Source organism: Aegilops tauschii, chromosome 4 (genome assembly GCF_002575655.3).
Source record: "Aegilops tauschii subsp. strangulata cultivar AL8/78 chromosome 4, Aet v6.0, whole genome shotgun sequence".
In the NCBI taxonomy this organism is placed as follows: Eukaryota; Viridiplantae; Streptophyta; class Magnoliopsida; order Poales; family Poaceae; genus Aegilops; species Aegilops tauschii.
Window position 1 is genome coordinate 2655536 of NC_053038.3, and position 20767 is coordinate 2676302.

The 20767-nt window shown below is 49.2% G+C and overlaps 3 protein-coding genes and 1 long non-coding RNA gene across 6 annotated transcripts; 2 read left to right on the forward strand and 2 right to left on the reverse strand.

Annotated features, from left to right (window-relative positions):
* Positions 1–3511: 3511 nt before the first annotated feature.
* On the forward strand, positions 3512–4698 carry LOC141021437 (uncharacterized). The gene is made up of 2 exons (XM_073497297.1): positions 3512–4241; positions 4502–4698. Exons 1-2 carry the CDS (start codon positions 3512–3514, stop codon positions 4696–4698), a joined length of 927 nt encoding a protein of 308 aa, XP_073353398.1.
* A 6202-nt stretch (positions 4699–10900) lies between these two features.
* On the reverse strand, positions 10901–16045 carry LOC109761795 (beta-amylase 2, chloroplastic). Its single transcript, XM_020320616.4, has 10 exons — positions 15629–16045; positions 14911–15559; positions 14115–14528; positions 13826–14029; positions 13514–13708; positions 12644–12808; positions 12245–12505; positions 11852–12070; positions 11346–11565; positions 10901–11243 (listed from the first exon to the last, which is right to left on the reverse strand). The coding sequence occupies exons 2-10, from the start codon at positions 15262–15264 to the stop codon at positions 11215–11217; spliced, it is 2061 nt and encodes a 686-aa protein (XP_020176205.1). The 5' UTR covers positions 15265–15559; positions 15629–16045; the 3' UTR covers positions 10901–11214.
* LOC120962666 (uncharacterized) lies at positions 15877–16159 on the forward strand. The gene is made up of 2 exons (XR_006662101.2): positions 15877–15962; positions 16041–16159. It is a non-coding gene; the product is annotated as an uncharacterized lncRNA (long non-coding RNA).
* Positions 16160–18009: 1850 nt separating this feature from the next.
* LOC109761794 (5-amino-6-(5-phospho-D-ribitylamino)uracil phosphatase, chloroplastic) lies at positions 18010–20293 on the reverse strand. Of its 3 annotated transcripts, none has more exons than XM_020320613.4 (2): positions 20017–20293; positions 18010–19636 (listed from the first exon to the last, which is right to left on the reverse strand). In XM_020320613.4, exon 2 carries the CDS (start codon positions 19493–19495, stop codon positions 18344–18346), a length of 1152 nt encoding a protein of 383 aa, XP_020176202.1. In that variant the 5' UTR covers positions 19496–19636; positions 20017–20293; the 3' UTR covers positions 18010–18343. The 3 variants fall into 3 exon arrangements, with proteins under 3 accessions (XP_020176202.1, XP_020176201.1, XP_020176203.1); XM_020320612.3 differs by having other exon boundaries at positions 20012–20279; XM_020320614.4 differs by having other exon boundaries at positions 20007–20238.
* Positions 20294–20767: the final 474 nt, after the last annotated feature.

Consider the following 20767-nt stretch of genomic DNA (forward strand, 5'->3'; position numbering starts at 1 on the left):
TACCTGGCAGGCGTCCTGGTTGAGGAGTGCGCCGGACTGGTAGGTGCCCCATACCCGGCAGGCGTCCTGGTTGGGACCTCAGGTCTTAGATGTTTAGGTTTGGCTGCGATGTCTGTTTGGTATTAGGCCCAGACTATCTGCGCCCCTTCATCAATTGGATAGGTGTAGCGACAGTTGTTGCTTAGACGGTGGCTTTAGTCTTACTGTTGTATGGCTTTGTAAGATCTTGTGAGAATAATTAATAAAGTGGCCGTATGCATCGCCCAGATGCAGAGGCCGGGGTCATCCTCCTTTTCTAAAAAAAACCTGTGGTAGTTACCACCACTTGAGTTTTGTATGTTATATGTAGTATCTATCAAATCGGAGAGTATGTATGCGTAGTATGTAGTATATAAGAATGTTTAGATAGTATATATACTACTTTTTAGATAGTATATATACTACTTTTTAGGTAGTATGCATCGTATTTAAGTATGCTCTTTTTTACGTATAAATATATATGTATTTCACAAATATAATAAAAATCATGGGCTAACCATTTTTTCATGTAACTCACTTTGAAATATGTTATATATAATATATGAACATAATTATAATGATAAAGTATTATATATAGTATCACAATGGTAGTATATGAAACATGTGGGGTAACTACCCCAGTGGTAGGATATATATATATATATGTGTGTGTGTGTGTGTGTAGAAAAAAACATGTGCAAGCGATAACCACAAGCCACGAGCAGTGTGATTGATTCGCAAAGCTAAGGGACATGCCGGGTGTGTTGAGGACGACGTGGCCGGAGCTTGTGGGGACGACTGACGAGTTCGCCATGGGAGCCATCGGCTACGACCGGCCGGAGCTGCGCATCATCGAGATGACGCCGGACTTCGAGATCGATCGCGTCATCCTCTGGGTCACCGCCACCAACCCCTGGTCACCCAGGTCCCCACTGTAGGATAGCCGCCACTTCCGGCCGGCGGGCGCCAATAAACTACTACATTCTACAGTAAATAACGCGGTCCGGCCGGCTTGGTGATCGGCGCCGCTCGTCGTGCATCCAAGCTTTTTCGAGCCGGTGTTCTATGTGCCTACATCTGCATCTTCATTCATGCTTGTAATGAATAACCATTCCATCATACGGGTGGTATCCAAGGAGCCAACGCTGAGGCCGTTAGTCAAGGACGTGCTCTGGAACCTGCAGTTTGCATCCCTGGTGCAGAATGACTGGAGCAGCGAGGAGTCCCCGCTCTCGTCGTCGCAGATCCGTGCACAATCCGCAGAGTACTAACCTCTAGGCAGGTATGTGTCTTTTACATGCAGTTTGCCACTTGCACATCTAAATTCCTACTATGGAATGATGATCAGAAATTGCAACTAGGGTCTGAGTTCTGAAATGACATGATGTCCATATTCTTGGGCATCTCGCGGGCTGAGAAAAAATATTGGCAAGCATTACCATTATGATCCTCCATCGATCATCATTGTCAAAGGAAAACATATTAGACATGGTATTTTCAAGCTAAGTGTACCGGCAGCCGACCTCGTGATGCATATAGTTTGCATATTACTCTTCATCCAGTTTTCCTTATTTTTCAGTTCGCTCATTTCTTCTACTAGCATATTCCTATGAGTATTTTTCAGTTGAAGGATACATGCTCTAATTACCAAACGAATGTGCAGGCGACGCCCATTTGATTAGTTATATCCATGTAGGCTATGTTTGACAGCATAGTATTGTAAAAACCAAAGTATTTTCTTCTATAGGTACAAGTACCACGGTAATAATATACCAGGGTATTTAGGAGTATTAGGAATAATGTAAACATGTTTCACTAGAGCTTATATGTAAAGTAAATTAGCAGCTGGCCGTTTGTTAACAGTCGCAGACACGCTTGTACCCCGTTCGCTGGCCGTTGTGAACTGAACAACTATGCACAAGAGCCAGCCCCAGCCGCATGCACAAACTTGAATGGCTACATTCATTAAACGGCCATACACAAAGCTAGCTTATACAGTAAGAGGAGTTGAACTAGGTTAAGCTGCTGCTTCATATGGCCTGGAACGCTAGGCCATCTTCTGTGTTAGAATAAATCCGAGGCATACCGTTGATTATCCAAGGACCAAGCAATCACACAAGGCACGACACCGAGATTTGTTAACGAGGTACAACTACAAGTCCAACTGTAACCTACCTTGTACACAATATTCGACACAACTCTAACATTCTGCATCATCGTCGCGGCACCACGGGAATGTCTTGCGTTCTTGTGTGTCTCCATCGAGAGGTAGCAGGAAATGTGCGTCGAGAGGCACATGAATACGCATGTGGATCGTTTTTCAGCATGGTAGTCTAAAAAACTGTGGTATTCTCAAAATACAAAGAAATTGCTTTGCTATCAAACAGGGCTACAGGTGCAGATTTCCTTGAAGATAGTATTTATAATTGTATTGCCAACGTGCTTCCATAGTTTTATCACCACAAAATAGTTCTAGCTGCTCATGTAATTTTGGGTGGAGTGTATGGGTGGTTGTAGTGCAGTTTTGTTGATCTGCATGCATTTTCAGCATTATAGTGTTGATATACCATCTCAATAAAACAGTGAATGTGTATAACATATGCTGTAGAAGTTAATCACGTTGCCTCAGTACACGCAGGATTAGGAAAAGGAGTAAGTACGAGTCCTGGTAGCATTAGGATTCCTAGTCCTAGTCTGTTTCCGTAGTCCCTCGTGGACGTGTATAAAAGCACCCTAGGGGTGTTCCTTATAGCCATCCAAATCAGTTTGCCTCCGTTCAGTTTCGTTCGTAAGTTTCTGTCGACTTGATCGCTGCTTGAAGCTAGCTCTAGTTCTGTGTACGTACGTGCGGCTACGTTCACAATCAATTAAGGCCCAGTTCTTTTGCCAGAATCTGGGGATTCTCCCAGAATCCGACCCATACCCAGCTTCTCCCAGAATCTTCGAGTTCCATTTGTTTTACAATCCTATCTAATTAGACCCTAACTAGATAGGATTGTAAAACAAATGGGGCTCAAATATTCTGGGAGAAGCTGGCTAGGGGTCGGATTCTCGGAGAATCCCCAGATTCTGGCAAAAGAACTGGGCCTAAGCTGCTTGTGCTAGCTTTGCACTAGCACGCAAGTATTGCTCCTGGGGAGATTACGAGCTAGCCCTATAAAACCAACATTTGATATCTAGAGCCTCGACGATCTACGATCTACGATCTACGATGACGAACAGCGACGCTGAGTCAGTCAAGTCCGGCAACGGCGGTTCCAAGGCGAACAAGAACAGCGACAAAGTGAAGAAGGGCGGCAAGTCAGCGACTAGTGGTGGCGGAACGGGTGGCGCCAACGTACTGGCGCATCGCAACATCCCCATCCAGTACCCGATGCTCACCGACGCCAACTACGGCGTGTGGGCGGTGAAGATGAAGATCATTCTCTGAACCCTTCGAGTGTGGGAGGCCATCACGGACGACGACGTCGACCAGGAGTGCGACAAAGGTGCCATGGCCGCCATAGCCCAGTCTGTGCCGGATTCCGTGCTGATGACATTGGCGGAGTTCGAGACAGCAACAGAGACGTGGAACGCACTCAAAGAGATGAGGATTGGAGAAGATCGCGTCACGAAGGCTCGGGCACAAGTGCTGAAGCGCCAATTTCACAAGTTGCAGATGGAGGAAACTGAATCGGTGAACGACTATGCCATGCGTCTAACTACTTTGGTGGGAGAGATCCGCGCGCTTGGTGCAAAGCTCGAGGAAGCCAAGATTGTGGAGAAGTTTTTCAGTTTGGTGACTGATAAATTCACGTACATCATCGGCACGCTCGAGCAGCTTTACGACATCGACGACATGACCATAACGGAGGCGATCGGACGCTTGCGGACATGGGAAGAGAATACTCGTGGCTATCGGAAAGGCAAAGGAGGAGGTGGTGACCAACTCATGTACTCGCGCGCAGATTGGGAGGCCCCAAGTAGCAAAGGAAGGCGTGACGGTGGTGAAGGCTCAAGCAACGCAAAGCGAGGCGGACAAACCGGAAAAGGCAAAGGAAAAGGCAAGCCACAAAGTCGTGGTAAGGCGGACCGATCTAAAGAGCGGAAGCCACGAAACTTGGATATGTCCGAGGTCAAGTGCTATAACTGCAACGAGATGGATCACTTTGCGAAGGATTGTCCGGAGCCTAACAAGTGGGAGATCAAGGAAAATTTGGCGAAGCAGGAAGACGAACGTCCAGGTGATGGCCGAAGTTTGTGACCTCGTCCAAACAACGGTTGTGAAACCAAACCGGGAGATGCTACTTCATGAGAAAAAGGTAACACCAAAGTTATCCGGAAACCAGAACGTGTCGTGGTATCTAAACACAGGTGCCAGTAACAGTGGCGGAGCTAACGGGGATTCAAAGGGGGGGCCAAAGGAAAAATATGCACCTTTGGGGGGGGGGGGCTAATGAGAACAATTTTTTATTTTAAGGCTCTTAATTTTTTTTTCCTTCAGAAAGTATGCTACAACTGGGGGCAGTGCCCCCCTCAGCATTGCATGTAGCTCCGCCACTGGCCAGTAACCACATGACGGGGTGCAAGGAGAAGTTCCTCGAGCTGGAATATGATGTTCAAGGCTCGGTCAAGTTCGGTGATGGTTCAGATGTGGAGATTTGCGGGCAAGGTTGTGTCCTCTTCGAGGGTCTCACATGAGAACATCGCATACTCACCGGAGTATACTACATCCCAAGGCTTCACAACAACATCATCTCTGTCGGGAAACTTGACGAGAATGGATGCAAGGTGGATATTGAGAACGGAGTGACGACGATCTTCGACAACTTCTGAAATGTGCTAGCCCGTGTTAATCGCACACGGAACAGGCTCTATATCCTCAACCTTGATCAATCTCAACCGGAGTGTTGGCTCGCCAAGAATGATGATGATTTGTGGTTATGGCATGCTAGATTTGGACACGTTAACTTCTACGCCTTGAAGAAGATGTCGAAGATGGAGATGGTATCTGGGATGCCGTTTATCGACCATGTTGATCGAGTATGTGATGGGTGCTTGGTTGGAAAACAGCACCGTAGGCCGTTCCCTGCTCAGTCTACCTATCGTGCAAGTGATGCACTCGAGCTGCTCCATGGTGATCTATGTGGCCCTATCACCCCAGCAACTCACGGAGGAAAGAAGTATTTCTTCCTTGTGGTAGATGACTACTCGAGATACATGTGGGTCGTTCTCCTACGATCTAAAGATGAGGCGTTTGAAGCGTTCAAGAAGCTAAAGGCTGCAACGGAGATGGAACACAAGCTGAAGGTTCGTGCTCTATGGATAAATCGCGGCGGAGAGTTTACGTCAAACAAGTTCAACGACTACTGCGAGAAGATTGGCCTAAAGAGGTTCCTCTCGGCACCTTATACGCCGCAGCAGAACGGGGTTGTTGAAAGGCGCAATCGAACCGTCGTTGACATGGCGAGAAGTTTACTCAAGAGCAAGAACTTGCCAGGAACTTTTTGGGGAGAAGCTGTCTCGACGGCGGTCTATCTTCTCAACCGGGCTCCAACGAAGGCAGTGATCGGCAAGACTCCGTATGAAGCAATTTACGGACGGAAGCCGAATGTGTCTCATCTACGGACGTTTGGGTGTGTGGCACATGTGAAGACGGCGGAGCCGCATCTCTCAAAGCTTGTCGATCGTAGCACCAAGATGGTGTTCATCGGATACGAGAGGAGTTCCGGCACTAAGGCATACCGCTTCTATGATCCATGAACCAAGCGTCTACGGATTTCACGCGACGTCGTGTTTGAAGAAAATCAAGCGTGGAATTGGAGCGCAGCAGCCAACGATGCTCCAAACAGAAACATATTCACAGTTGAATTTTCAACTGATGATGATGCAGGGGAGGACGTCCAGGTGGTTGGCAAGACGCCCAACCAAGGTGACCACAATGGTAGTGATCATCATGGTGCCGACACCAACGACGATGCGCATTGGTCGCAAGGTGATAGCGACTACGACGCGCAAGACACGGGTAGAGATCTCGGCAACGACATCGACAATGAGGCGCATAGTGATGATGACAATCAAGATGGTGGTCACGATCACGACAACTACGCCGATGACGCGGATGCCAACGACCCGGCATCTACCACGCCCGAGACTCAACCGTCTTCCTCAAGTGCATCGACGCCGACACTATTTGTGTCGCCTCCTTCGCAAGCCACAACGGATTCTTTCGGGCCTCGTCGCTACAAGACCCTCAAGAAAGTCTACAAGTACACAAAGCCAGTTATGCTCGAGTACTCCGATTTGTGTTTACTCGGAGTTGAGGAGCCGGCGAACTTCGTAGAGGCGAGCAAAAGTTCAAGTTGGATGCACGCCATGGATGAGGAGATGAAGGCGATCGAGAGCAATGGCACGTGGACTTTGGTAAACGACCTCCGAACCAAAAGGTCATAGGTTTGAAGTGGGTTTACAAGTTGAAGAAGGACACGAAGGGTGCTATTGTGAAGTACAAGGCAAGACTCGTTGCAAAGGGCTACGTACAACGTCAAGGAGTTGACTATGAGGAGGTGTTTGCACCGGTTGCTCGAATCGAGACGGTGAGAGTGCTCCTAGCTTTGGCAGCACAAGAGGATTGGAAGGTTCATCATATGGATGTGAAATCCGCTTTCCTCAACGGCGACCTCAAAGAAGAAGTGTACGTCGAACAACACCTCGGCTATGAGAAGAAAGGCGAATAAGGAAAAGTTTACAAGCTCAAGAAGGCACTTTACGGGTTGAAGCAAGCGCCAAGATCTTGGAACGCAAAGTTAGACCGAAGTTTGATCTCGCTCGGGTTCAAGAGATGCCCCCTTGAGCACGCGGCCTATACAAAGAACTCCAAAGGATCAAACCTGCTAGTTGGAGTTTATGTCGACGATCTGATTATCACCGGAGATAGCGCGCAAGAAATTGAACGTTTCAAGGCACAGATGAAGAAGAAGTTTAGCATGAACGATCTGGGATTACTCAGCTATTACTTGGGCATCGAAGTGAAGCAAAGCTCCGGAGAGATTTCCCTATGTCAATCGGCTTATACGGTCAAGTTATTGGACAAGTGTGGCATGACAGATTGCTACGAGACACAAGCTCCAATGGACCAACGCCACAAGTTGAGCAAGCGTAGCTCAAATCCGCCGGTGGACACCACAATGTATCGAAGCGTTGTGGGCAGCCTAAGATATTTGGTGCATACCCGACCTGACTTGGCTTATTCAGTCGGGATCGTGAGTCGTTTCATGGAGAATCCGACAACCGAACACATGAGCGCGGTCAAGCAAATCTTGCGCTATGTGAAAGGCACTATTAATCTTGGCTGCACGTACCAAAAGGGAAATGAAGGATTGATCTTTCGTGGATGCTCAGATAGTGACATGGCAAGTGATGTGGATGACCGGAAAAGCACAACGGGCATGATATTCTACCTTGGCCCAAATCCTATCAGCTGGAACTCTCAGAAGCAAAAGGTGGTTGCGCTGTCTTCATGCGAGGCAGAATACATAGCAGCAAGCACCGCGGCTTGTCAAGCAGTGTGGCTGAGAAGACTCCTAGCTGATCTTGCAAAGCAGGAGATGCACAAGGTGTCATTGAAGATCGATAACCAAGCTGCAATCTCATTGTGCAAAAATCCGATTCATCACGAGAGGAGCAAGCACATAGATACCCGGTTCCACCACATCCGGGAGTGCATTGAGGAAGGGATGATCGAAGTTCAACACGTGAACACAAAGGAGTAGCTTGTCGACATTCTCATGAAGTCCCTCGGTCGACAGAAGTTCATCGAGATGAGGAACAAAGTCGGAGTACATGAGATCCAGTCAAGCAACAAGGTTAAGGAGGTGAATGTAGAAGTTAACCACGTTTTCTCAGTACACGTAGAATTAGGAAAAGGAGTAAGTACGAGTCCTGGTAGCATTAGGATTCCTAGTCCTAGTCTATTTCCGTAGTCCCTCGTGGACGTGTATAAAAGCACTCTAGGGGTGTTCCTTGTAACCAGAAAATCAGAAAAGAGAGAAGTAATACAAGGCTCGATACGAGCCTTTGGCCAACATCATACCGATCTGTGTTTTCCCATCGCCACGTTACGCACGAGTTCCGCCGACGGCGCCGAAGTGCTCACATACAGAAGCTACGGCCAGGCGTACGTAGAACGCAAGTCGCCGGCTAGACACGATCCAGCAGCTTGCCTGCTTGGTTGCTAGCTAGCTAGCTTTGCACTACGTGTGTGTGAGATCCTGGATGATTTGATCTAGGGATCAAAAGCCAACATATGCGAGCTACATTCAGTTAGTTTTGGTACTAATCCCTTGATTCTTTGTTACATTTCAGGAGTTCGGGTACAGACGCGCGAATTAATTGAGGAGCACTGTGAAACAATTGCAATTCGGGTAGCATACACTTGGTGTGTTGTCGCCTTTCTTGAATTATTTGTATGCTTACACCTACTTTGTTGTACTCAAATATCGATTTAAACTCTGGAATCATTATTTCCGGATGTGTTAGTCCTTTTGTGTATATCTCTTGTGCTATTAATCTAAATTACAACTTCGGATGCTAAATATTAAAATGAGACCAACCCAAGGGCTAACCCTCGTTGGCACTTTTTTATAGGAGAAACTCCGCGAGCACTGCGCGTCCGAGCCGGGACTCGAACTCGGGTGGGCTGGCAGCAACCTCAGCTGCCCAGCCAACAGGTCGACCCCCCTCCTCTTCGGATGCTAAATATTGTATAGGCGCAGAGGGATTCAACGGTTAACAACTCTTTGTGCCCCGTATTACTTTGTACTGATTCAGGGGGGTATCTTGTGTCACAGGATCTGCTATTAAAGAGGATTTTAATTTGGTTTTCCAGCCAGTGTGACTGGGTAATTTGAATTGGTAATCTTCTGCTAGCTGAACAATACTGTTTTCGTCTTTACATGTGTTTCTTGTTGAGTTACATGTGTTTCTTGCTGAAGGTCTTGATTTCCAAGCTATGGCAGTATGTATGTCTACCCACATGCATTACTTTTGTTATTGTCCTTATTTTGCTCCTCCTTAGCCTCCTTTTGTTAGTGCAGTTCTTTTAAATAGCAGGGATAGAGTCCCAAAAAACACGCCTGATTACTTTTCTCAGTGGTGCACTTGCAAGTATGTGTTCTAAATTGTGTTAGTTTATCGTGCTTTTTCGCAAAGTGATAGGTTAATAATGTCATCAACAATATTTTAAGATGCAGCATCAATATCTTAGAAGTTTTCACTCATTAGTTTTCTTCTCCTTATCTGATCTCTAGCAAGTAGAGTGATTTATTTTCACAATACCTGATTGTGATCATAGGTAATGACCTTCTCCTATTTCTAAGTGATATGTGTAGTTAGTTTTGCTAGAGAGCCATCAGATTTATCTTTGTGTATGAAGTCATGTTCATCCTATATTTCGTATTTACTTCTATAGGCTGCTATGATGTATCTTTCACTGCACTTTCTTACAATGTCTTCCTCTTTTTTGTAGGCAACGTCAAACGTCTGTTATTCTCAGATTTTATGTTATCTAAGAAACAATGCTTACTTACGATGTATTCCTCTTAGTTGTTGGTCCACCGTGATGCAAAAGGTTAAGGTCCCAACAAAAGTACTTTCTCGATGCTATGATGCAACAGCTTGGCCTTCCAAATGCTATGATGCAACAACTTAGACGATGAAGTCATTTTCTATACCGATCTGCTAATATGATCAAAGGTGTATGTATGATGCACCTATGTACCTTGCCTGATAAAAGCAATGTAAATAAGCTATCGTAAATTGATCTTATGCCTCTCTTATAATGCTATGTATTGACTGTATCTAAATATTCTGATGTGCATAGTTTGAATGCTCACTCTTTCCATCTTTTCTCCTATAGCTTGCTTTATAAAACCAATGTATGCTATTATCAAGTGATCTCATTACTTCCTTTTAGTCTATCAAGGTACCATGTAATGGGATATAAGTATCTGTTAAGTTGATTCTAAATCAGTAACATATACACGGTTTGAATACTCGGTTCGCTCTCGCTTTTTGCGCCATGGGCGCGACAGGTAATCTAGTCAAGAGATAAGACCCACCACAACATTAAACAATGCATGGATTTTTTTCATTTACTTATTTTACTTATATTTAATAAATATTGTTACAACTATGCATAATCAAATATAATAAGTCATATGTATTTTTCAGTTTGGTTTTCATGTTAGCAACTCAAATTTTCATCACCTAATGCCCTAGTTAGACCCCCCCCCCCCCCCCCACCCACACACACACAACCCCAGATGACGTTTATGACCTGGTTGGGGGCTGGCTCGGTTCTTTTCCCAAATCTCTCAAAGCCTTATCTTGTTTAGGGATGTGGTTATTTGCTGGACCATTTGGAAGACCAGGAATGCACCATGTTTTTGATAGGAAATTCCCTGATGATCCCAATGCTGTGATTTTTAGTTTGTGCCAGAATCCGATGTATTGGAGCCTCTTGCAAAAAAAAATCAAGAAAGAATTGAGGAACAATGTTGAAGATCAAGGAGGTGGTCAGGGAGGCCTGTGCAACAAGTCATGGATGGAATCCCACTGTCCAAAGGATTACTATGTAAAGATTGGTGCTACTGCATACAGTGGCGGCGCCAGGATTGGGCCAGGCCCTGGGCCCGCTTTCAAGCATTGCAGCGCCCAGTCTATTCCAATAAGCTTTGCACACACAAAAATAATAATCGGCATCCCTCTCCATCAACAAAAGAACACATGACACAAACATATCAGTACCAAACAAAAAACGAACCATGCTGCTTAACTATGAGCATCACAGGAGAGAGAGAGAGAGAGAGAGAGAGAGAGAGAGAGAGAGAGAGAGAGAGAGAGAGAGAGAGAACAGCATCGGCATTTTTATTTGCACAGCCTCAAACCTTTCACAGAAGCTACGGCTCACGGCGTTGCTGTCAGCCACTCGACGGAAACCAACTTCTGATCCTCATGCTTGATAACTAGGACTATATGCACAGGAAGATATGGTTTACATCTTGGAGCGGCGTTATTCGGTTCAATATATAGCTCAAATATCAAGCTATCGCGAGACAAAAATGGCACATGTGGTTCCGCAATGAGAACCATAATGAGCCCTGGGACAACAAAAAAGTCTTGTGTATTATGTACTTATGTATGTAACACGCTAACAATCTACGCCCTCAAGTCATGAACCGCTTCGCCTGCGAAGAAGACCGAAAGGAATCGTCATTACCAGCAGTGGTTTACGAGAGGCGGGTCATGCATGCAAGTATGACAAGAGACCTTGTTGTTTGTAATCTTACCGTGCATCCTCTTGACGAAACGCTCAAACTCAGGGAGGTTGGGTCCCTCGAAGAGGGTGCTGCAAAGCCTCAGGTAGGTGAACCCGAACAAGTGCCGCCCATCGGGGTCGTTCCGCGGCTTGGCGTTCTCCAGTGTCTTGTTGAAGCCGTCCCTGTCGTAGCATGGCAGCGCGTTCTCGCTGGCCACTTGTATCCCGGCATCCCACGCAGCGTTCAGCACCTGAATAACAAACGATATATTCCAACAGATCAAACACTGATATACTATCATCAAGATAGCTGCTCTTAAGTAATGAACAGAAGAATTCAGTTGGCTACATGATTTACGAAACCGAATGTTCGGACAAAACCCTACCAGCTAGTTGCTCAAGTCAGAGAGATTCACTATCCAGAGAATAGACTAGCACTCTAAAATGCCGCTAAGAGAATGTGAAAGAGAATGATAAGCATCTCTGTAAACGTAGAAGGTCCCGTTTTTCTCTACAAAAATGTAGAAGGTCCCGTACCTGCCATACCAAGCCCTCTGGATCTGCCAAGGCCTCGGGGTACACCTCATGCTGATCCATGGTGCGCAGTTCGACGCATGTGAAGTTCAAAGCCGCACCATGCTTTTTCAATACTTGGGCAATTGGAGCATAGCCATCGCGGTTACATGGGTTGTAGAACCCAGCAGTCAGCTCAGCAGCATGACTGGCAGTTTTGTACCACCAGTGTATGCCTGACACCTGCTCATGTCACAAGAGCAAACCTTTATGTCCAGTTGTTTAGTTTACTTCGTATGCAAAAACAAGTTGTTTAGTTTTTAGGAAGACCAACATACTGAAACAGGGGCAAATGCGCCCGATACAGGTATCAACATGAACTTATACTTTCTGAACTAACTGACGATTATAACTGACCTTGACAGCAATAGCTGAGCCTTCAAAGGCCAACCTGGCTAGCATCAGCACGCGGTCCGCATGATCCAGCAACACCTGTGCGTACCAGTTGAGGAAGAACCGGCCATAATAGCTATCATAATCCCCTCCATCACAGAAGAATCCAGTGTTGTTTGGTTCAGAATTATAGTGGCCGGCGTTGTCTGGTGACTTTGCCCACATGGCGTGTCCCCGTGCTTCTGCGGCCCTCCTCAGATTTTTCTGCAAGTACCTGTCATAGCACTGGAGCAAAATATACCCTCAATGAACCCCTCTTATACTATAAGAAACTTGATGAGATGTAGAAGATATAGCATGGATTGGCAATGCCAAAGTACCCTGAAAAGAATGGAAATCTAAGGTAAAAGAGTGAGGCTTTACCTGAAATTCTCCAATGCCAGGGTATTTCCAGCCATGGTTTGCTGCATAAGATGGATACCGTAACTCTCCACAAGCCCCTAGTCCAACCTCAATTTCTGAAATGATCCCATCCTCGAAATACTCGTCAAATTCTACTCGGAAGCTTCTCATGAAGTCAAAGTACACCTACAATGATTAAAGGGAATGAAACGGGGAAACACATATAACCCTCCGATAAACTGAGATTCTTAAACACAGAAAGCCGACATTTACATGACAGCAGACAGTTTCATGATATACACCCACTATAAAACTAGAACACATGGAAAATATACAGCAGGTGCAGCTTCTTTATTCAAGACCCTCTAAAACAGACCACGGCAGTTCCTTCTTTATGTACTAAGGCCGCGCTTGGGATGGGTGTAAAATAATATGGAGGTGTTTTGTTTACAGGTGTAACGTACCAGCTATTGAGCAATTTCCGGCCAGAAACAAAACGACCGACCATGGCATGTAATTTTTACAGAGGTATTTAAAACGAAAACGGTGATCCAAATAGAGCCTAAGTATGTATAAACAGGGTGTTGATGACAAATCTCATGTTCCCTGGACCATTTGTATACCAAGTGCGCACGAATTCAGGAAGGTGGCATTGCATACAGATCTACCTAAAGCATAATGTGGAGGGTATTAGTTGGAGACCATAATAACATTTGCAGGGCTCAAGTAGTTGGGACATCGGAGTCAATTCAAAAACAGAGCGCGGGGATTCGGTAGAAATTAAAGAACAAGAGATGAGTAAGCATGCATACAGATACAAAATCACTTCATGGTTTCTCCAGTTCCAACTTATCGGTTATCACCCTTTGGGATACAGTGAAATGATCGTACCTCGACCGCGGTTCGGCCTTGTAGAACCCTTTCTTTATCAATGCCCCATGAAAGGCACTCCGTGTTACGCCTGCCTTCCCTGTCGGTGAAGTAGATGTCCGGGTTGCTCTTGCCGATCTCTATCACCCATTCCGGGAGAGGAATGGACACGTCGTCCCCGACGTTGCCTCCGCACTCATGGAACGACATGACCACCTAAGTATATCAAGCGAGCAGAATAGCAAAATTCAGCAAGGAAACTCAAATTCATGATATGTAAATCTTTATTGCAACACACTAATAATTCGATTCAGAGATGGATGTGTGTGTGACCTGCAGCTTGAGCTTGAGGTCCCTGATGATGTGGAAGAGGCGCTTGTAGCCGGCCCAGTTGTACTCCTGCGGGCGGTGCGCCTCGACGTTGCCCCACCAGCAGTCGACCATGACGCCGTCGACGCCCGCCGCCTTGAGCACCCGCAGCTGCGCCACCAGCTCGTCCGCCTCCGCCACCTCGCCCTTCACGCTCACCACCCCGAGCTGCAACACAACACGCAGCCGAGTTCAGCAATGGCAAACACATACGTACACAGGGCACAAGGAACAAGTGTGGCGTCTGGATTACCGGGAGCATGACGTAGACGGGCACGTAGGGCGTGCCGGCGAAGTCCCGCTCGGGCGGGGGCCGCGGCGGGGCCACCGCCGGGCGCGTCGCGAGGCCGGTCTGCTCGCCCCCGTCGCCGCCGTCCATGGCGGCGTCGGCGTCCTCGTCGTCGGGCACGGGCACGGCGAGCAGCGGCGACGCGGGGCCGCCCTCGGGCACGGCGCGCGACACCGCGAAGGGCGAGGAGGCGGCGGCGGTCCGGAGCGCGGGGGCGCACCCGGCGCGGCGCGAGATCGGGCGCGCGGCGAGCGGGGGAACGGCGATGCCTGGCGCGCAGGAGGAGGAGGAGACCGGGAGCAGCGTCGGCAGCGCGGCGGCGGCGGCGGAGGGGGAGGAGAGGGAGATGGCCGGTGCGAGCATCGCGGGGCGCGGCGTCTGGAGGAGCAGAGTAGTAGCAGGAGGAGGAGCAGTTAGCGTCGGATCTATCTCGGGATGGGAGGGAGGAAGAAGACGGGGGAGGTGGCGGTGGAGCGCGCCCCCGGGAGGCGGGTGCGGGGGCGGGAGCAGCCGCCCGTGATCCCGCGCCGCCGCCCTCCCTTTGCGGCCATGGACGGCCACCAAAAATCCCAGCTTTTTAATCTCAGAATACGCCGTATTGTTCGGCTCTACCGCCCGTATACGGCGGTTCATGACGTCATAAATGAGTGCCACTGCTCACTCACTCGCTGTCACCGGTAGCTCACTCACTGGGTGAGCTGAGGTGGCATGGGTGAGTGGTGACCAGGCGAGGGGAGGGAGGGGAAAAATGGAAACTTGCCTGGGGGTGGGAGGGGAAGGTGGTGCCGTCGGGGAGGACGACCCAGCCGGCGTGGCGGGCGAGGGCGGCGACCACCTCGTTGACGTCGGCGCGGGAGCGGAGCCCGAAGCCGCCGTGCCGCCGCAGCCCCGCCAGGATCCGCCCCGTCACCGCCCGCCGCCGCCGCTCCCGCGCCTTGGTCCGCTCCTTCTCCTCCCTCCCCCTCCCCCGCCGCCGCTCCGGAGGCCGCGCGTGCTGCTCGTCGCCGGCCGCCGCGTCGGCGACCAAGAAGTCCTCCTCCTCCTCCTCATCCGAGTCCTCCCCCTCCCCATCCTCCTCCTTGACGGCCCCGCCCATCGGATCCAGCCGCAGCATCGACCGGGCCGACGCGCCGCCGTGGCGTGTGGGAGACGCGTGCACAAGCGCTAGGGTTGGCTCACGCGTGCGAGGCGTGCGACCGGGTTATGGCTCGCACGCTGGCACGGCGCGGCGACACGTGTGGGCGACGGACGGCCGGGATGGCACGCGCGCGCGAGGAGGGAGCGGGCTCGGCACGTGGGGCGCATGTGGGCGGCCGTCGCCATGGACACCCACCCATGCGACCCTGCTGCTTCTCGGAGGAGACCATCACGGTGGTCAATCCAATCCAATCCAATTCTTCAGTTTGGACCTCCCACTCTTCATCTTCAGGATGAGAACCATGGCCATGACAACATTCAGTGCTTCATTCAGTTTGGACCTCCCACTCTTCATCTTCAGGATGAGATAATCCATGATGCATTGCAGGTGAGCATCATCAACAGCATTCACAGTGGCCAGTTGTTTACTCTAGTTTGGGCTTTGGACTGCACCACCGATCATCCAGCTCTTCATATCTTACTTTATTTTGCTACTGCTAGTGGTTTGCTTATCCACCAGTGGAAGAGACATATCCAATGAAGCACTCGCTCACTTGACTGGATGCGAAGTGGCTTTTCAGGATTCAGGCTCAAATTCTTACATGGCATAGACACCAATGATATTCACTGGATCCCCAAACTCAACAATGGAAGGTCCTCATAACAGAGAAAGCGGTATGTGATTCAAGTTTCTTTTTTCTTTGCAATTGATGGACATAGATCAGGTGGACTGCTGAACAAAACATTCAGTAGGTGTGATTGATCGACCGAGCAGTCTGCGTCGTGTCGAGCCACCGGGGCGGGCGTTTTCCGCATGATCATCAGATGTTGTGCACAGGGAGGCCAAACCCTTTTAAAGTTTTAACAGATAAGATGGGGGTTATAAACTTTTGCTCCATATACATTGCAAGTGCGCATCATCATCGATCACAGTGGTCAATTGTTTAGTTTGGAGTTTGGACTGCACCGCCAACTCTTCATAGCTTACTTTATTTACTACTAGTGGTTTGCTTATCCACCAGTGGAAGAGACATATCCAATGAGCACCGACTCTGATGTGAATTCAGTAATCCGTCTGCATCATCACCTTCCACAAAGTCATGACCCTTTTTTGACAAAAACACTCACTTATGTCTGATTGTAGCAATGCAATGCATGAGCATAAATACTCACTGCATTCTCAAAAATAGACGAGTGAATTGTTCAGTGAAACACTGGGGGGATGTGTGAACCGAGCCACGGCATCGTCACCATGTTCATCCGGTTAAGACAATTTTTTTACAGAGAGTGTCACCATCCTTGACAAAATAATAAACAGGACATCATGATATATATCCATCCTCGAGTCATACACCATCCACGCATCATGAATTATCTGCAGCATGAAAACTGCCAGCGGACAGAAGAAAAACACAACTAGGAGCAGCATCACAGGTTCACAGTGGCCACCAATCATCCAAACTCTTTCTAGCTTACTTTACTGCTAGTGGTTTGCTTATCCACATACAATGTTTCGACAATTATCTAAACAAGCACTGACTCGACTTCTGGATGCGAACTGACAATTGAGTATCTGTCTGCGTCATCACCTTTCTTTCACAAACTCATCGCACTTGACGAAAACATTGGGTGTGCCTGATCAACATCAACAGAACACTCGCTGCATGCTCGAAACGGATCAACTGAACTTTTTTGGGCGAAAAAACAGCGGGCGCGTGAACCGAGTGGCTGCGCCGTCACCATGTTCAGACACTCTGAGGAATGTTTTCGCCGAGCTATTATCATCCGCGACAATAGCAATCGATGATAACATTCGACTGGATCCCCAAAAACTGTGAACAGGGATGGAAGGTCTTGACACTCAAGTAGGAGCAGAACGGAACAGTACATGTGACATGTGCAATTCTGTCTCCCAGTTTCCATTGCAGCTAGGCATGTATCCATCTGAGCTATACACATCACATCGGACATCAGGAAGTAGTGCAGTTCAGATGTATCCAGTGGATCTACAGATGTCCAAATAGACAACTAAAACATGATGCACTATTTCTGTTATTTTTTCTGCAAATTATATAGACATATATCCATCTTCTGAGCTATGAGCTATAGACCATCCACATCATGAACTAGGAGTGTCATGCAGCATAAAAACTGCCAGTGAGCAGAAGAAACACAAGCATATCACAACTAGGAGCATCCAAAGCAGCAGGATCACAGTGGCCAATTGCTCAGTTTGGAGTTTGGCTCTACAGGATTCTGGATTCTGATCAACATTGCATCATCATCACATCATGAAGCTAACAGCGGATCACACAGAATTATACAGATATAAATACCCATTCGATCCACAAGATCCAAAGCAATGGGAGAATTTTTCGTTCCATAAATTAGGGGAAAACAATTGCTGTTACAGGTAGGAACACATATATAGCAGGCAACAAGTATCATATGCAATCCAGTGGTTATTCAAGATTCTTGCCAAAAATACAACACAGACATAAATAAGATTTTGTTGAATCCCCAAAACTCTAAACAACAGTGGAAGATCTTGATAATATACCCTTGCAAGAAAGAACAGAATTCTGATCAACAGCACATCATCACACAGGAATACATATACATCATCACACGAGAGACATGTGGAAGATTTGTTTTCGTCTGATGATAAGAAGCTAAGACAATTTTGCTGCTCCAAGTAGGAACAGAGCAGGCAACAAGCAGATAACATATGTAATTCTGTTTTTCCATTCACTGCAAATAAACATATGTTCCTTCTGAGTTATAATTATTACACCTTCCACATCTGGAAGCAATGCACTGACGTATACGTATCAAGTACCCTCTTTTTTCTTTTCCAAGTATATATACAATTTGTGTGAGTTCTAAAGATACATTCCATGTACATAACACAACCTAACACGGATTAGAAGGATAGATAATAAAGCCCTTCCTTCCTTCCTGATCGCTACCGCAAATTATCCATCATACACGTGTGCAACAGGAGAAGGGCCAATTCCAAATCAAATGTACATACATACCGGCGGCTCCTGGGTCTCCTACAAGAATATATCGTCGACGCCCACCGCGGTCGACGGTGGCGCCTCGTCCTCCTCCTCCTCCATCTCCGGCTCGGGCTCCATGCCAAACTCAGGGGAGTCGATGTCGGCAAGGTTCTTGAGATCAACCACGGACAGCTCATCAAGCCGCTTGACAACAAGGTCGGCCGCGCCGAGCTCGTAGACGGGGTGCTTGCTCGCGACGGCCACGCACTTCATGCGGGCGTCGTGCGCAGCCTCCACGGCGGAGTTGGAGTTGCCGAACACGACGCAGCGCTCGGGGATGAAGCCGAGCAGCTGCGCGGCGTAGAGGAACAGCTCCGGGTCGGGCTTGCCACGGTACACGTCCTCCGCGGCCACGACGGCGTCGAAGAAGCCCCGCGCGCCGACGGCCTCGATGGCCGCCTCGACGGCCTTGCGGGGCCGCGTGGAGGCGACGGCGAGGGGGATCTTGTAGTTGACCAGCGTGCTCATGAACTCCTTCGACCCGTCCCGCATCTGGTTGGCGGCGCCGCGCAACCCGCCGTGGATCTCCTCCTTGCGGGCCGCCAGGCGCCGCAGCTCCGAGGGGTCCCTGGACCAGCAGAGCACCTCGGAGACCGCGTGCTCGGCCTTCATCCCCTCGACCCGCCGCAGCACGAACGCCGGGGGTGGGGACTTGCCCTCCTCCTCGGCCAGGGTCAGCCACGCCTGTCGCTCCAGCCGTGTGTCGTCCTCCACCACCACGCCCTCCCACTCGAAGATGACGCCGACCCAGCCGCAGCCCATGCGCTCGAGGCGCAGCAGCGGGTTGTGCAGGCTCGGGTCGTCCGCCCTGTTCCGCGGCGGCCATGACGGTACCGCCGCTGGGGGGGCGTCGTCGTCGGTCCCTAATCCGTTGTCGCCGTCCCCTGGGATCCCCCGGAACTCCTTGCGCGGGACGGCCTCCTTGGTGAACCCCACCGCCGCCAGCGCCCTGACGGGCCAGTCCGCGAGCCGCTGCTGCGCAGGAAGCGACGGCTGCCTTCTGGCCACGAGGCGGCGGCCCGCGAAGGGCGTGGCCAGGGGCCGGCAGCTGACGACGTGGAGGAGGGTCCGGCGGGGCCGGTGGTGGTCGAAGGGGTGGCGCGCGATGAAGGAGGTGCTGGCGCTGACCGTGTCCACCATCATCATGGCTGCCGCTGCTTGTGGATCCGCCCACCTACCAGTCGATCAAATCAACAAGAAGAAGAAGGACCAAACGACGAGATCCCGGAGCCCGCCGGCCAAATCCTTCCTGCGCCCAAATTCCTCCGCTTTATCGCTGATTCCACGCTGCAAGAAGAAGAAAAGGAGAAGGAAGCCGGTCAGAAGCCAGAAAGCCAATCCGCCGGAGGAAGAAGACAGGAAAGGTAAAGAAGAATCCATGGCAGGAAGCGAACAAAACAGAGCAACGGCGGAACCAACCGCGGCAACGGAACAGAGCACCTAATCCTCCTCCTAATCAACGAGAAGGATAAACAAAGAAAGAAATAAACCAAAGCAAAGAGGATGGATTCGATTTGGGGATTCTTGGACCAATCTATCTATGTATAGATGGACAGCCGCCCCTCCCCTCCCCTGGATTCGATTCGGTTGGGTCGGTTCCTCTCCGGGGGGAGAGGAGGGGAGAGGATAAGGGGGGTGGGGAAGAGGTGGCGCGCACCGTACCGTACCGTGGCGTCCCGGCGACGGAGGGAGGGAGGCGGCGAGGATTGGGGAAGGAAGCAGGCGACGAACCGGAGAGGGTTCCTTGTTCCTTCTTCTCTCTTTTCCTCCACGCGATTGATTGATAGAAAGAAAGAGAGGATTTTTCTATTGGCTCTCTCCGTTTCTCCCGTGGTGGTGGTGGTGGTGGAGGAGGAGGGCGAGACGAGTCCCCGCCCGATGCGCGCCACGTCGCCCAAACGAGAGGCGGAGGTGGCGCCTCCCGCGGCCCAGGAATTACCAGTCGGCTTCCCACCTCTTTTCTTCTTTATTATTTATATATTATTATAATCATAATTAAATCTAAAAATGCTACGAGTGGCTATAATCCATCGCCCAGAGCACCTCCGCAATCAATATATAATGTAACTCAAGGGAACGGCAAGAACCGCGTCTGCAACCCATACGTTAACAGCAAAACTTTGCAAAAAAAAACTTTGGGCTCTGCCGACCCGCGTAAAACCACCTGGGAGAGGCCTCACACGGTTTGTTATGTTATAAAAATGAATGTCGATGCTGCTTATTTTGAAGATAGGTCGGGAGCTGCAGCTACTAGCTATACTTCGGAGCTCAAAAGGGGGCAGCGACGGCAGGTTGTTCATGGGTTCTCAAGAATTTACTCAATAGCACGGCAGCGGAGGCCGTGGCGTTGCAAAGGGGGCTTTCTATGGTACAAAGATCTCGGATGTGTCGGCGTTATTATGGAATCTGATTTTCTCT